We start from the raw sequence: 16729 nt of genomic DNA on the forward strand, positions 1-16729 counted from the left end.
CAACAAAAAATAGCTATTATTTTTCTAGTTAAGTAACTATGCGCGTTATCGCGTCACGAGAGATGTTTCTACATGAATCATGACGATGCATGTTTAATATTAGATATGATATGATCAGCAAAGTTTAAGTAAAGTCAAGTCACATTTATTTCGAATAAGAATGATAGCAAGTGACAGTGAGACATAATCCAAAAGTATCGATCATGTCCGGAACCATGTTGAAAATTTTAGAGAAAGTGGCAAATACCAAAGGTTTTGATCGATGTATGAAAAGTGTGAGTCTGCAAATTTCATCTAATTCTACTGTCTAATGATTTTATAAGATTGAATCTATTATCATTAGGTTGATCGTTCTTTTTCACAAATTAGTTGTTTATAACCTATAACATGATCGACGAATCACATATAATTTGACTGTTTTGAATCTTTTAATACAAATTGTTTTGAACAATAAAAATAATTTTTTTGCACGTTTTCTAGATTATCTGCAATTTTTTTTAATAGGACATTCCTGTTTGTTTTAGTGAACATTAGAATGATCATATCAATAAACACTAAAAGATGTAGTTTTATTTCCTAATTATTGAAAAATATTTAAAGTTAAAAATTGTTTTAAAAGAAAAAAAATTGATTTTTGATAATTATAAATTATTTATGCTTAAGTAAATTGTATATATTTGAATAATTCTTTGAATAGGTACAATTAATCTCAGCCAGCAATGGAAAATGCAAAGCACAATTTACAGTGGCTGAAGAGCACTTAAATCCTGGTGGTTTTTTACACGGTGGATTTACGAGTACTGTTATAGATTGTATATCATCCTATGCTCTGATGACTAATGGAAATGGTTATCCTCCTGGATCTTCTGTAGACCTGCACGTGACGTAAGGATGTAAATTTATATTAAATTTTTTTATTTTACTATATTTTAATCACTTGTATATAGTTAACATACCATATTGATATTTTTCTGGGTGTACTATTTTGATAAATTAAATGTTTGCTCTGCTATATGTACACACATAAATATAAAGTGTATATTTGTCAAAGATTAAGAATTAAACAAGGGATTTGTAATTTTATTATTTTTATTATTAAAAAATACATAAATGCTTATATAATGTACAATAGAATAATTAATGGCACAGGTTTTTGAAGTCTGCGTTTCCTGGTGAAACAGTGGTGGTTGATGCTAAAACTATACGTGCTGGTAAAACCTTAGCCTTCCTTGCGGTGGAACTTACGAAAAATGATGGTAAAGAAGTCGTCGCTCGTGGGCAACACACAAAGTACATATTGATGAAAAAATAGAATTATTAATTATTAGCTTTGATTTATAAATGTTATTATATATACAGAATATATTACGATGTTCACGTATCCTAATCTAACAAATTGTTTCATTGTGTTATTACAAAAATTCTTTAAGCTTTGTTGCAATGTATACGTATAATAATAGCAGCATTGCTCTAAGAGAAATAATGGCTAACGTTTACAATATTGCTTGCAAGTATTTTTATTTACAACAATAAATGGCATGAAGAATATAAAATATATTGGAGAAGAAAGCAAGCGCAACTATCTGTAGCGGAGAGAAAGCAGAGAGAAAACGATCCAAAGATGGTATGCAATTTATTCTTCTATTGTGTCCTAATATCTTCTAATAACGACTTTAGTTCTTTTATACTATGTGACAAGTTGTCAGCCTGCTTTCGCAGTCTCTTAGTCTCTCGATCGCTTTCTTCAAGCATCTTTTGCAAATGTTCTATCTTTTCATTACAGTTTAACGATTTCGTGATCTTCGAGTAGTCGCGATTAGGCGCAAAATATTTCTGTGCTTCTCTTCGCACACGAGAGATACTATTGTCGCGATCCTCACAATTGTCACAGCAGTCGGACCACACGCTTAAATCTACATAGGGAATATCGTCGCAACTAACATAGCCGTTATTATCCTCGGGCAGCAGGAACACATTGGGTTGCACGCGAGTGATGTTATCGCCGTTATCGCACAAGATTCTGGCAAGCGACACTTCCTTGATCTGCGCGAGTTGCTCCGCGCGGAAGATGCCAGGATTCTCGTACCAAAATCGATCGCCATCCCGGGTGCGCCGGAATTGCTCCAACAGGAGGCATGCGAACAGCGGTCCAACCTTCGCGCCCGGCAATTGGTCCTCCAGAATACCGCCGACCCACACGTCCATGTTGCCCGGATGACCGTACAGCTCGCGCAGCTTCTGTCGCACTCGGCCGCTGCTGATCTCGTGAGCTAAATGCTCGAATGTTTCCACATGTGACATGTTGCAAAAATCACGCCATTTTAAGTAGCCAGGTAAGCCGTGATCTCTACCCCGTTGAATGTTCATCGCTGCCAGATCCAGCGCAACTGCGTGCGCGGTGCGGAACAGCTGTTCGGTGAGCTCAACATTGAGATTCTGTTCGGGTAGTTTTAGCTTTGCCGCGGTGGCGAACATACCACGGATCAGCGGATCGACGCCACCTTCCTCCACCAATCGCCAGGGCGCGAAAAAGGCGTTTCGCAGATCAAGAGGACCTTGAGAAATCGACTGGAAGGAAGCATCTAAGCGCTGAAGACGCGGCTGAATAAGCGAATGACCGAAACGCAGTGCTGCAGTGGCAAAAACATTGGATATACTGGCATCGACGTTCGGATCGTAGCCTCGGTAATGCGGTAGAAATCGGAGAATGTCCGAACTTTGGAATATTCGTGGGAGCCAGTGTTGATACGTAATGTGTTGCATTTCAGCGCCGACGACGCGTCTGGCTTCTTGGTACAGCTTTTCGCCGTTCCAATGCGGATTTATCTCGCGTAACGCGCGTGCGACACGATTATGCTCGCGCAACCATATCGTGTGCATGGCCAGCAGACCGACTTGCTCGTTTGCGCGAATATCACCGGCCACAAAGCAGTTGATCGAGCTCTCCAGCGGGTTCCTGCGGCAGTCGACGAATTGACCGGACGCATACGGTAGCAGAGGCTTGTGACCGGGGAACGTGGAACCTTCGCGTAGCAGTCCACGATCTGTGGTAAGGTCGCGCAGATCGCGCGCTAACTCGTCGTCGTAACCGTAGACTTGCGATGCGTCCAGATAACTGGTTAGCTGATTCAGCTGCTCCCGCGGGGTCAAGCCATCCCCCCATAAAATGCTAGTTGCGCCGGAACCACATACGGCGCTGGTTCGCACAAAGTCGATGCATCGTCGATTACTGATACGCGGATCACCCGGTGGCACTTCCATCGGAAAGCAAGGCGCGGCGTTGTCGCAGGACTTTTTGCAGTCGAGCCCGTCCCATGACTCGCTCGACACCGACGGCAGCGCGTGATCGAGATCGTGATCCAGAAACTGGCCCCACTGCATTACCATATGGGTAATCCGATCATCCGACGTAATGTCATGCGTGGATATCAGCGTGGTCGACACCAGCCGCGCGGCAGGCTTCGGATAGCCGTAATAAAGTCGTCCCTTTTCCCAGCCGACCGGCATCGAGAAACCATTCTCGTAAATAGGCTGCAGTATTCTGCGGAATCCCGTGTGGGACGAACCCCAAGTGGGATGGCGCAGATTGTTGCAGCTGCCGTCTACGGTACGATATTTGTTGTGATAGCATCGATTGGTGCAGTTCTGCCGATGCCTATGACCGGTACATCCAGATAATCGTTCGATTTCCTTCACCTGAAACACGGACGTAGTGATATTAAATATACTTCGTGGCTGAAATGACTTCTTCTTCCCTTGTATCGTAGCTTGATGTATGAAGCTTTTATTTGTTTCGTACCTGTTCAGATGTCAGTATCTCCTCGTAACGAAATTCACTGCTCACGTTCGCCTTGGCGCCGGCGTTTATCATTCGCCGGATGTTGACAAGGGTCCTTTCGAAGAGCTCGGCGGGTCTGGCGGCTGCGCGTCCGATTGCGTCCGGAAACCGCGTCAGTCGATACGGATTCACATGTCTAGGTGAACCATCGGTGCTGAAGAGAGACTCTAGTGTTTTATTAATGGCACGATCGATTTCCTCGGTGGCATCTTGGAAAGCTCGTACGACAAGCGTGTCCGTTGCGCCCGATTGCCGAACGCGCACCAGAGCACTGGCACTCGCACGGCCGTAATCGTTTTTGGCCGAGCACTCGTATCTATAAGAAAAGCACATTATCGTATAAAAGCGGTATGAAGGAAGATAATTTGATATCAATTTTTCATCATTGACTTGCAATAATTTTGCATTTTTTATCAACTTTTTGCACTTATAATATAGCTAGCAAAACATACATACATTACTTATTAATGCAAAAAAGAAAACTCCACATAAATATGGAATATTTTACTTTTTTAATTATAGAAGAAGTTGATTGATTAATTTCACAATTAAATAAATTTATAAATTATTGATTAGTTTTTCCATCCTAGATGAAGAATTTAGTTATAAGAATCGGATATATACAAAGTTATAAAATTATACATTTCTATTTTAAATAACGCGATTTATAGATTATCAGAGATTTTACAGTATCACCGAAAATTAATAATTCAAATTTTTCTGGAAAAAAAATTGGTTTTAAACGGCTCCTAGCAACGATCAAGATTATAATATAGAGGAGAAGAGAGTTTCAGCCACGAGATGTATTTGTCATCTATTAATATTTCTGACTATGATTGACTGAAATTTTGATTAGCATTGTATCATTATATTGAATCTTACCTGCCGGTATCCTGCGGGCTTACATTATAGATAAGAAGACTCCCACCGCGCGTGATTTTGACCCTATTGTTCTCGATCGCGCTACCGTCCTTCTTCCATTGTATCACCGGGCGCGGTATGCCCTCGGCTCGACAAGGTATCTCCACCGTAGCGTCTGATTCCGCTTCTATATCCTGGGGCTTGATGATCAATCGGGGTTCGGTGAATGAATCGCGGAATGACGAATCAATCGAAGCGACATATAAATCCGTAAAGAAATGCTCCATGTGGCTGTCTCTACCAACGCGGCACTCGTATCTGCCCGCGTCGCTCTCCTTGACTGCAAAGATGCGCAGGACATCGCCTTCTTCGTCTCTGTGTGAAATTCTGCCGCCGAAGGAAATTGGTAGACCATTTCGAAACCAGCGGACCCAGAGTCCGTTCTGCGCTGGGCAACCGAGAATCACGTCCGTGCCAGCGGTCAAGTTTCGCGATACCGGTTTCTCGGAAAGCTCGTGAACGGGCGAAGGATTGTGTACCGCCACGACCGCCGCTACGGCCCTCCTGGATCTGGTGGAGCCCATGTCGCTACTAGCCACGCATTCGTACATCCCGGTATCCTCCACGGTTGTGCCTTTGATCACTAGAGTGCCGTCCTCGTGAATGATATATTTCACGCCGTCTTCGTGGATCACCGTCTTCCCACTGTCATCCTCTACATCCAAATGCGAAACATTCTTTTCTTTCATCCACTTGATTTTCGGTGTCGGGTCGCCCGTTACTCGACACGTGAACACCATCGTCTCGCCATATCGCACTTGTGCATCTTTCGGTTCTTCTATTATGCGCGGTTTTGCTGTAAGACCATTTTTTTATTATTTTATTTGTGTTACTTTCGTCTCCTTATCTTTATTATTCCTTACGCTTTTGTTATTAAAAAATCATCTAATTATTCTGCGTAAACATTCCTGAACAAAATTATGCAAAATTCGTTTCTTCATTTCTTATAGAATAAATGTATTTACAACAATCGTTCTTTTCTTCTAAAAGAGGTACTTTGAAAAATGAATAATAATATAGCTGTTATATCCGTTTGATATATACGATAAAAAGAAAATCAAGCTCTAGAATTAATCGGCGGCATCTCTCTTGTACAGAAGTATCGAATTAATTTTCCGGTAAAGGATCACGCGATGGATATGCAGATCATCCTAGCGACAGCATCGTCACGCGAGATGAAGTAGCACGATGAGCGCTGTGTCAATGACCGCGATGGCATAATCGCTATTAAGAAAGCCATCCTTATATCAGCATTAATATTGCAATCACATACTCGGTGTGTGCAATAATCCACAATGATAAAAAGTAAAAAATTAAGTAGTAACCCACAGGAAATAGAAGAACAGAATGTATTAAATGTTTCGTACATTTCTAAATGTTACGGTTTGTTAAAAATCATTATTATTTTCCCAACTTTCGAAATCGATTTCCTCAAAAATAAAACCTCAAGTGAAAAAAATGTTATTCTACATTTCCAACTTATTTTTGTAGGAATAACATCGCGCATAATATAAATTATCTGACAATAATCTCAGCGCGCAAGTATAAGGGTTTGAAGTATAAGGGCAAGTGTAAGGCCTCATCTTACTCAACTGCAATGAAAATCTTCGGGCGACATTGTGGTGAGAGAGCGACCCTTCATCTTATGCGGGGATTGGCAAACCGCCGCTATCTCCATCGGCTTCTCCCGCATACGTTCCACCAGCCAGTGGAGATTGCAGTCGCAGATGAGCGCGTTGTTGTCGAGGCGCAGTCGTGTCATCTCTTCGACGTGGCCGAACGCTTCGTGGGGCAACCGGTGCAGCTTGTTGTCATGCAGAAACAGACGTTGAAGCGCCGGCAGGTGAGTGAATGTGCCCGGTTGAATGTTCCGCAGACGGTTGTTCTGCAGGTACAACTGCTGGAGCCATGGCAATTGCGCGAACGCGCCCGGTTCGATGTGCTCGATGCGATTTCTGTACAAATAGAGCGCTCGTAGATGAGGCGCACCCTCGAACGCGCCCGCCGGCAGCTCGCGGATTCGGTTGTCGTTCAGCAGTAACGTGCGTAGCGTGTTATATCCGTGAAACGTCCCCTGGCGCACCTCCGCGATGTGGTTAAATCGGAGATCCCTGAAAAGAAAAAAACAGATTTAGAGATTTGATATGAGCACAAGATAGGAAGAATCAAAGATTCGCTTGCAAAAAGTAAGACAAATCAAATTTCACTACAAAATAAGATGCGTTCAATATTAAATGTTATTTTTGTGTGAATGAGAAAAGTACGCGTATATCTATTAGTATCTGATACCAATCTGATACTAGTAGATGTTGCGTTATTTAAAAGAGACGGGAAATAAACTATGTAAATGGACAATTTTTAGTTTTATATGTTTTGCATGAAAGTCGCGTATCATCACAGATCAAGAATCAGGATCACAATGCATATGACAAATAATTAATTAATGATCATAACTGTATATCTAGTTTGAAATCATAGATAGCAAAGTGAACTTTTCGAAGCTATTCAAGAATATCGGTCACGTTTAGATGATCGCATTCTTTAATAAATGTAGGATGTAAATATATTCAAATTAAAGTTTTGTACAGGCAAGAATAGCATATGTTAAAGCTGCTATCCGCCTACACACTCAATGGAATGAGCGAAGCGTGTTCGTAAACGTTTAGTAGTATAACGGGAGAAAATAGCACGGTCGTTGTTTTTTAATCTGACAGATAAATGATATACAAATTAGAAAGCGAGTACAAGTCGGATTACAAGATAATTCGATTCGCGGAACTCTTATTCAAACCTACGCAAATTTGCTTATTAAAAGGATTAGAATTGCTGCATAAAAAATATATTTTATTAATGGCGAATTATATCAATAAGAAATCTACTGTGAGTACGTTAATTACAGAGATACTCAGATGTACCAGGCATAAATAATTCGGAAATCTATCATTTTTATAAACTGCGTTGTACAATAACATAATTATTACATGACGACACTCGGCGTGCTGCAACAAAGATATTCTGTAGACATTATCAAGCGCAAAGCTTCTCTTAATTAACAATTTCATTCGCCCTGCTGCACATTACTTCCTCTCTAAATTACCGGCTTGAGTTCTTGCGGCTCGACCCGGCGGTATTTCGACCTCCTTATCGTGCCGGCAAATCGCCGGCACAAGTACGCGTGCCGACAAAAAAGTAGAAGAAACTGGGGTCTAACTAGTAGGAATTGCTCACAATACGATACCCTTTTGCTTTTTGCAAATTATATGAACAGTATGGAGTATCGAATAACAGCTGTATGACAGTCAACATCAACGTTTTTATTTCTATTGTGAGTTTTTGTTGTATAATAAATTAACACTCTAACGATGCTACAATTTATTAATCAATAAATCGTTTGATATTATATTATCTATAATGCCGGCTGTTTGCATGCTGTTATTCGATCACCATTTAATAGAAGTGCTTGTCGACGCGTATAAATATCGACGCTTCATTTACGCCAACGGTGATTAAAATCTCTCATTAATCACGAACTAATTAGCTACATTAATAACAACGAGTGGAAGATGTATGAAAATTACTGCGAAGAGAACTCGACCGCAGAGAACCTCGGATTTCATCGGCCTTGCTATTCGATTTACACATCGACATGTACAAATACCTAAATTTATAACACTGACATAATTTGTTTTCTTATGAGATGTGTAACATGTGTGTATGTGTATAGAATCTATATTCTCTATATTTACGCAACCTTATTTTGCAGAAGACTGTGCAAATTTATATGGTAGTAAATAATTGATGTGTTCTTCACACAAGAAAATAAAAAGTATACAATTATTTCAATCATTTAAAATAATAAATTTATAATAACATAAGTAGCAATAGCGAAAATTTTAATGTCATAAATATATAAATCATAAATAAGCATACACTATAAAATTTCGTGATAAATAAATTTGGCAAATAAATAAGAAGCAAAAACGTGTAAAGATATAAAAAAAGTTACAATAGTAAGATATTAATATCTAGCATTAAAATACTGATAAGTTAATCGCATAATTTCTGTTTCGCGTAGCGACCGCAATTTTTGTCCTGCACGCTATTTGACATATAATCAAACATTATGATCCGGCGTGTGCGGTCAACAAGAGACGATATCTCAGTAGATATCAATATCGCGGGATAAACGCATATTTATTCAACGAAGCCCAAGATAGATATTTATGATAGACTCAACATTTGAGTGAACATTCCACCGATCGTCGGCCGACGAGTGCGAATAACCGTTTATTTTTTCGTAATTGCAAATCGCAAAATGATAATTATCCACGAAGAGTAATATTCAAATGCAAAATTATTAAAGATTAAATAATTTAAAAAATATGTATATAATAAAATAGATGAAGATAAAACTTAAGTATGATTTATGGCTTTTCTGAAATTATATTCCAAGTATAAAATTAACTTATCGTTTTGTCAAACACATAATTTGGATAACGCTTGTTTTATCGTTGCAAAATTGACACGCTGCGCTTGCCTGCGCTATTTCTTTATATTTTAATCTTTAAATCTTACGCAATCATTATGCGATGACCGAGCCGAGATGAACTGTTTCGCATGTGTCATCTATATCGTCTCTTTAGCATTGAACTATCGGAGAAAAAATCGATTTTGCTCATTTCATAATTCCTTGGCAAACTTTAGATAATCTTTAGATAATAATTCGCGATAAAATTTCTCATTTTTTGTGCTGTGCAATATGAAAAACATTTGAAAAATTAGAGTACATATGTGTATAAGGTATTGGTAATATTTTTCGAATATGTGCATTCTGATTTTTTGAATCTTTTCTATTACATAAAGTTATAAATAAATTTCTATCTCTCGAATTGAATTCTATCATAAATTATAGATCGTTCATAGCGGATTTTACTACTCTTTGTCCACATTCGCTTAAACAAAAGCACTGCTGAATTTCGCGGAACGATTATATCATTTAAGCTGAACTGAACAACTTATTGCTACGGAAATAGTGGACAGGGTAACATAAATTATACGAGCGCATTCGTACATAAAACGGCAACGAGGAGAAATGGTTTCGTCTTCGACTTACGTGAGTCATAACGCATATGTATATAGAATGTGATATGTATAGAATCATTTTGTATAAATCACGAAGCAGATATAATTATGATATGATATAGTGAAATACTGTTTCGAAGCCATATTAGTCCAAGCAATATCAAATTACTCATCGCTGATTCACAAAATCAGCAAAAAAATTCCTAGCACTAAAAATATTTTTCAATTTAAATTTACAAATAATTGTTGCATAGAGTGATCGGCACGTAATTATTATAATCAATTTATTAGTTACTTTATAATATAATGGATTATATTCTTGGAGAATGAGTTTCAGCGTTAGAAGTTTCTATCTCATTATAACACAATTATATCCTTCTCGCTCTATGCTGCGAAGAGGGCAAATGCATTCCTCGCACGTGAGAAAGCTCCGTGTCAATTGCAATCTTTCCAACTTGAATGATCATACATTTTGATCAGTATACTTTACTATAAGCGAATATGCATTAACGCACTTTCTCTTGACCTTTTATTATGAATCTTTAACCCGTAATATCATTTACGCTGATTGGCTATGAAGCAACGATTTTTGTAATTATAAGCATTAAACTTTCACAAAAATGTAAAAAAATCTTGAGGAATATTACAATGAATATTTTATGCTTTCCTAATATCAATAATAAAAAATGGTCAACTCATTATCGGTAAACGAGGTCTACTCAAGCTTGATTAAAATTTCATAAATTAACATTAGACGTCGAAAGAAACTCGTCCTCTCGTTTTTAATTTGAAGTTACTCAAAAATTATGGAACAAATTTATTTTCTCCGGCCATTCTAAGATGATATCGAGAGACGCTCGACCATTGAGGACTAGAGTTTAGCTTACCGAACAAACAACTTACAAGACAGTGGTGTTGACAGGTACCGGTGGTACTTGGTCCAGTCTTTGGAACATGCATCGCACGGTACCGGGTACGATGCACATGCATGCTGATGGGCATTCCACCGTCGCATCAGATGCCTGCGAAGGGCCCGCCAGGAGGAGTGATAGGATCAGCAGCAGCAGCAGCATCCGGACGAGCAGGTCCATGAGTGGCCGCATATCCTCCTATCAATCGTCACCGGTTAAGAATATATCCACGAACTGTATCCACAGGTAGAAGCAGTAACCTGACTAACGTCAGCAGCAGTACCACGTGGAGTTCATCGGACGCACGCACACGTACTCTTGAACACTTTCACCCGCGCGACGGTAGAATCAATAGGCCTGTTCTTTGTTAGTTACACTTTTTGTGCTCATTACGAGATGGATACATAGTTAAATGTCAGAGAGAAAGAGGGGGGGGAGGAGAGAGAGAGAGAGAGAGAGAAGTGCAGCTATAAAGAATTCAAAAATTTGATCGAAGCCGAAGCTAAAGGTAATAATTCATATGACAAATTTTTCATACATGCTAATTAATTCAGATACACGAAAGAAAATAATGTTGCGTCAGTCTAATTAAAGAAAACTTTATAATTCAATAACAATATTAATTAACTAATCACGCTAGGTTTTTATTTTAACACTACCGTTGAATTAATGAAATTTATTTTAATTAGGCTAGTGTTGTCGATATAACATCATTTTGTCATGTAGAGAATTTCTAGACCCCCGAAAATTTTGTTCTTCAGCGAGCAATCGGTACATTCGAAAGAACTCGACGAAATATCTGGCTGATATCGAACAAGAATATCGTGCGCTGTAGAGACGCGTTTTCTCAAGAGACGAGCAGTGCAGAAGATAGAAGAGAGAAAAAAAAAGAAAACGAGCGCGCACCACCACGACTGTCCCATCCAGTTCCTGCGCGGCGGCAGTAACTACTGTAGCACCGCGCGGCTCCTACTCGCATCGAAACCCCCGCTCGAGAAAGGTCCGTCGTGGGACTGCCGGTGTGATGTTTCGCGTATACACCGTACGGGAGTACGAAAGGCATCTTTGAGCAAGAGAGATTGCTCTCCGCTTGTTTCCATCCCATCGTTTTTCATGCCGTTCGTAGCGATCGCTATGAAACGAGGAGTATACATAGTGCGACTAAAAAAATGATTAAATTGACAAAAAATAGAAAATAGTTGATTACTTTTGGTTCTCGAAAATTGAACTGCGTTTAAAAGAGGGCAATTTAAAAGAGGGAAAGGAATTAAAGAAGATATCCAAAAATTTCCGAAACGTTTTCCAAGCGTTTCACTTAATTGCTTGTCTTAATTGTCGGATGCGTTGAGCATCGTTGAGATTATAATATGTAATATTAAGAGCAACGAAATCTCATTATAAATAATTCTTGATATCTTTTTTTTAGTTCAGTTCCGAAACTTTTCAGCCACACTGTGTACGTATGAATACAATGAATGCGACATGCGTTGTATGTAAAGCAGGGGAATGCCTGCGGTATTTCCATACTAACGATGTTACCGCGCTACCGATACAATTCTTTCAATAGTAACGAGATGTTTTACAATGAAACAAAAGCCAATGGGGTAATTTTAATAGTTATTAAAATTCAAGAGTACAAAAAACATTTTAGATCATCTTAGATCATCTTTAGATCATTTTAAATCCTCTTGTATCAATTTGTGTAATGTATCCAGATAATCCTAAGAATTCTGTTATTTCATACTCGCTGTAGCGAGAAGATAAGACCACAGATATGCACATTCTCAATGCACCTGACATGCATGGACAGTGCAGTGAATGTGAGAAGAATTGTAGATAGAATGATTCTAATATGCATATCTAACTAAAGATACACGAAAGTCAGTTAAAAATTTACAGCAAAATTCGTAAAAAAAATAAAAATATCAAATTGCAAACAATATTAATTTATAACCAGCATTAAAATAAATTGGACTTTGCCATTAATTATTGGCCTTTGTACATAAACGCCTTGAGTATTGCGTGTATCACTTTTTTTCGAAAGTTGCTGGAACCACCTTAAAGTGGAGATGAAGGCCACTTGTTTGAATGTCGTAGAATTATGAGCGAATAAAAGGAAAAAGCGATTAAAAGCTACATTTAATTCTAAGTGATCGTATTTTCCGTGCATAATTAAGACTACAAGTAGAGAGAAAAGACTCTTGCAATCTTAAAAAATCGTCCATGATCATTGCATGCCCTTCACTTCTGCTTGCGCGGCACACGAGTAATTATTTGATCGCGATTTTTCGCGATTACATACATAATTCAAGCACATACGCTTGAGAGTACATATTGTAGGAAATATGCGTAACCAACCATCGGCAGTAAGCAGCCATAAGCATGCGACTGTTCTGTAAAGATAAAAGTGCTTAATTGAACCGATGGTTTGGCAAGTGTCGTGACGTAGCGATCCAGTTTATAAATAGCTCCGCGAGATAAATACTTGCGCCGGCGCTAATACATTCTCTAGACATCGTCTGGTATTAAAGTCTTATTTAGTTTGATGAAGTGAGACTTTTACAATTAGATTAGAGTGTTCGGAGAAAAAGGGTACGGTTGACCGCGTATCTTATCTCATTTTTTATCTTCGTTCTCCACGTGACAATATATCGGAAATCAAACTTGATATCTGAGAAAATCACAATTACTCTACATTGTCGACAATTTTACATTCCTTGTTATTCGTGGAAAAGAGTGGCTCTAATTGAAGTCAGACGAGAACGACATCGTGTACCTCTAATCTCACGACGGCAAGATACGCGTTTTAGATTAGACTTTATGCGCCAGCTTCTCGTATACGTCGGCTAGAATTATGCGGAGAGAAATTTGTTGACCTTATTATTCCAATAGGAGTATATGTTGCTTTTCGCGTAGAAGTGTCGGCAGCAAAGGGTCCGACAATCGGTGTCACTTGACACCGTTGTTATTCGACGAGAGGAATGCAGTGGCGTGCGTTCATTAAATTAATCATTAAATCTTCGCCGCTCTTTGATCTCAAATCAAAATCCACTAAGGATAAATGTTTGAGTAACATTAAATAATGATGCCGTGATATCGATAAAATCCAGTGCCTCGATTATTAGATATTTTTCTAAATAAAATCGATTTTATTGTATTTATTTTTAAATTAAAACTCGAGATTTAAAGCAATTGTAAAAAATTGTTAATTTTAATAATTTAAATAAATGTCTCATTAAAAATCTTTAAGATAACGTGTAAAGAACACGTGCAAAGAATTGAAAGTGCTTACTATCAATCTACTTCAAGGCATTTGCTAGATGAAAACGTCCTTCGTAGCGAAAATATCTAGTTTAGAATCGCAACGGCAACACAAGAGCGTACTCTCGTTCTTCCGATTGCATCGCTGAAGACTGGATACGCATTTCTCAGGCTATAATCAATTATCGTCCGCCCGTCTCTTTTCAGCATTCCACGATATAAAAGCACTCATACAGGTGCGTTCTCTTTCACTCTCCGTTTCTATCATTTCTATATCTGATTCTTCTTTTTTTTTTTATGCTTTATTCTACTCGTTCTCCGCATTCCTCTTTTCCACATCTCCGCTCATAATGCGGACAACCTCTCTGATCTGAAGTGTCGAGAACGACTCACTCAGCTGGAGAATATGTTCGGAAACAGCAGATTTCGTTAGTTTCTTCATATTTAAGATCTTTACATTATGTTTTAAAATTTTTTCATTCATTTTGCAGATGTGAATAAATTTAAATTAATTTTAATTTGTGAGAAAATTCAGACGACCGAAGTTCTTTGGAATACTTGTTAATAAAATGGTGTTTGCGCGATGATGATATGCACGTTACCTAAAGTGGTAGATGCGTAATCCAGAGTGGGCGCGACACGAAATATAACGGATGAAATTTCCTTCATGAGCCACGCTCGAAGGAGGTCGAAGGAGGTTTAAGCATCCGCGAAATAGATTATTTTATGCGATTGTCTGCTGGCGTGGTACGTGGTACACACGATTCTCCTTAATGTATATACAATCTGTGAATAATTTCACAGATTCCAGTATCAGAATCACAGATTCGGTACGTTCAGTACGTACAATTTGTCAATTACATATTTAAATAATAATTATCGATTTTTTTATATATCCTATTTTAATTATCCGGAATTGAAATAATTAAACATGGCCAAAGATATATTAATTCTACGAGGATTCGAATGAGAGGAAATACGGAATATTATATTTGAGGAAGGAAAAACGAAAGACGAGGGGTTGAAGCGCAGTTGAAGTTGCATTTGAAACTGGACTACATATGCAATCAGTTTTTGTTACCTCTGAAGGTCCGGTGCAATCTGTTTTTAGGCTGGTGCAAAACGGATCCGTTTGTCACGGCTCGACCGAGAGATTTCCGCTCTTTGTTCGCCATCGCTATTTCAGCTCTCGTCCTTGCGTCCGCAAATGTGTGAAGGGGCATAGGTATCGTCACCGCCGTGATTTGCATCACGATATCGAATATCCATTGCGTAATTCGTTACAACGTAACGCGACGTCGTTGCAAGAATCGATCTCTCGTATACTTAACTGTGAACCGTGTAGGAAGCAATTATACGTTACATAACAAATGTAATGTCTATCAAATAGAGACATGTAATTTAGATACCGATTCTAAGCAAGGTGATAGATAAACAGAATGTTCAGTTACACCCAGCGTTTAACGATTTATCGGCATAAAATAAACGTATTTTTTTTATCTTCAATAAAAATATCTAATATAAAAATGTCAAATACCGTTCTATTTTTTTCTTGTGTATTTTTTGTGTGCTAAATGAGTTTCGGATATAGGTAAAGTACAACTTCCGATATCGACAGTAAATCGGACAAGGTCAATTGCAATCTTCCTGTATGTGACACGCTTTATGATGGAAATCATTGGAAATTGCAGAATAGAATCGAGCAAATCATGTGGCGCATTAGAGACAGCCGTACCTACAATTTATTAAAACAAATGTGTCAGCAATTGTTAAGAAAAACAAAGCTAAAAACACACTACATAAATGATGAAATAAACAGAAGAAATTAAATGAGAGAAATTTTACCTTAATATTTTTTTGTCTTTTCTCCACTGTCATAAATTCGACATTAATATTTGATAAGTTAGATCTCCAATCGTCTGTTTATTTAAAATGAGTGCTACATGGATGTATTAAAGTATAATGGTATGTATGTAAATAGCAAAGTACTCGTTCACTCATGTTCAAGTACTCTTGGCTCGGATCAAATTTACATGTCTGTAATCAAAAAGCAGAAAAGAATAAATTAAATAAATTTTATCAAGTAAAATAATTTGATATTTTTATAGATAAATATAAAATTATTTTATTTAATAAAACATTTTTTTAACGCATACATTTCTATATATCTATTTATCTTGAGATTGAAAAATTTATTTTAAAAATTATTTTAAAAAATTTCGGATCTTTGTAAAATTCTCTTGAAGCACCGTTTTTGGACTTACTTCCGACTTTACTTCTTAGAATTGGATACAATATGAGCAAATTATAGTGTCATATTACGAAAAATTTTGCGCCATCCTAAACAAGAATTTAAAATAGTTTACCGCCAATTTAAATAAAATTAACATTATGTTTATTACCTGTATGATTGGGAAGGGTCTTATATAGGGCCACAAGTTGAAAGGCGAGTGCCGCTTGATGTCACAGGCTTATGGCCCCGAGGCGTGGCTACAGAAATAGCCCGTGACTCAATATTTAGGCAGCGTTGACTTGCTGCAGCACGCTCTCATCATGGAGCCGTCCCGTAGAACGGGACGATGATATCAGTCACAGGAAATTCGCCATCGATATACATTTATGTCGATAAAACAATGAAAATATATTTTATTCCTCATTGAGTAAGATGTAAGAAATATAAGTCAAATAGTATATTTTCCACTTAATTATATTCAAT

General features: G+C 38.0%; 2 protein-coding genes across 4 annotated transcripts; one reads left to right on the forward strand and one right to left on the reverse strand.

Annotated features, from left to right (window-relative positions):
- Positions 1-36: 36 nt before the first annotated feature.
- On the forward strand, positions 37-1396 carry LOC105675516 (acyl-coenzyme A thioesterase 13). The gene is made up of 3 exons (XM_012372727.2): positions 37-275; positions 698-885; positions 1150-1396. The coding sequence occupies exons 1-3, from the start codon at positions 204-206 to the stop codon at positions 1310-1312; spliced, it is 423 nt and encodes a 140-aa protein (XP_012228150.1). The 5' UTR covers positions 37-203; the 3' UTR covers positions 1313-1396.
- Pxn (Peroxidasin) lies at positions 1072-16670 on the reverse strand. Of its 3 annotated transcripts, XM_067355794.1 has the most exons (10): positions 16416-16670; positions 15859-16050; positions 15551-15748; positions 15095-15343; positions 11022-11884; positions 10745-10950; positions 6353-6870; positions 4721-5555; positions 3800-4154; positions 1072-3696 (listed from the first exon to the last, which is right to left on the reverse strand). In XM_067355794.1, exons 6-10 carry the CDS (start codon positions 10942-10944, stop codon positions 1642-1644), a joined length of 3963 nt encoding a protein of 1320 aa, XP_067211895.1. In that variant the 5' UTR covers positions 10945-10950; positions 11022-11884; positions 15095-15343; positions 15551-15748; positions 15859-16050; positions 16416-16670; the 3' UTR covers positions 1072-1641. The 3 variants fall into 3 exon arrangements, with proteins under 3 accessions (XP_067211895.1, XP_012228147.1, XP_012228149.1); XM_012372724.2 differs by lacking the exon at positions 11022-11884; XM_012372726.2 differs by lacking the exons at positions 10745-10950; positions 11022-11884; positions 15095-15343; ... (1 more) ...; positions 15859-16050; positions 16416-16670 and having other exon boundaries at positions 6348-6486.
- Positions 16671-16729: the final 59 nt, after the last annotated feature.

This window comes from Linepithema humile, chromosome 5 (assembly GCF_040581485.1).
Source record: "Linepithema humile isolate Giens D197 chromosome 5, Lhum_UNIL_v1.0, whole genome shotgun sequence".
NCBI lineage: Eukaryota > Metazoa > Arthropoda > Insecta > Hymenoptera > Formicidae > Linepithema > Linepithema humile.

What these genes read in the sequence shown, in the direction of transcription:
- LOC105675516 (XM_012372727.2), top strand. Translation starts at nt 204, where the DNA reads ATGTCCGGAACCATGTTGAAAATTTTAGAGAAAGTGGCAAATACCAAA. An exon ending in TTGATCGATGTATGAAAAGT is followed by an intron (nt 276 to 697) that starts GTGAGTCTGCAA and finishes TTCTTTGAATAG; the next exon opens with GTACAATTAATCTCAGCCAG. An exon ending in TCTGTAGACCTGCACGTGAC is followed by an intron (nt 886 to 1,149) that starts GTAAGGATGTAA and finishes TTAATGGCACAG; the next exon opens with GTTTTTGAAGTCTGCGTTTC.
- Pxn (XM_012372724.2), bottom strand. Translation starts at nt 10,944, where the DNA reads ATGCGGCCACTCATGGACCTGCTCGTCCGGATGCTGCTGCTGCTGCTG. An exon ending in GCCCGAAGATTTTCATTGCA is followed by an intron (nt 5,556 to 6,352) that starts GTTGAGTAAGAT and finishes ATGGTCTTACAG; the next exon opens with CAAAACCGCGCATAATAGAA. An exon ending in AGCCCGCAGGATACCGGCAG is followed by an intron (nt 4,155 to 4,720) that starts GTAAGATTCAAT and finishes CTTTTCTTATAG; the next exon opens with ATACGAGTGCTCGGCCAAAA.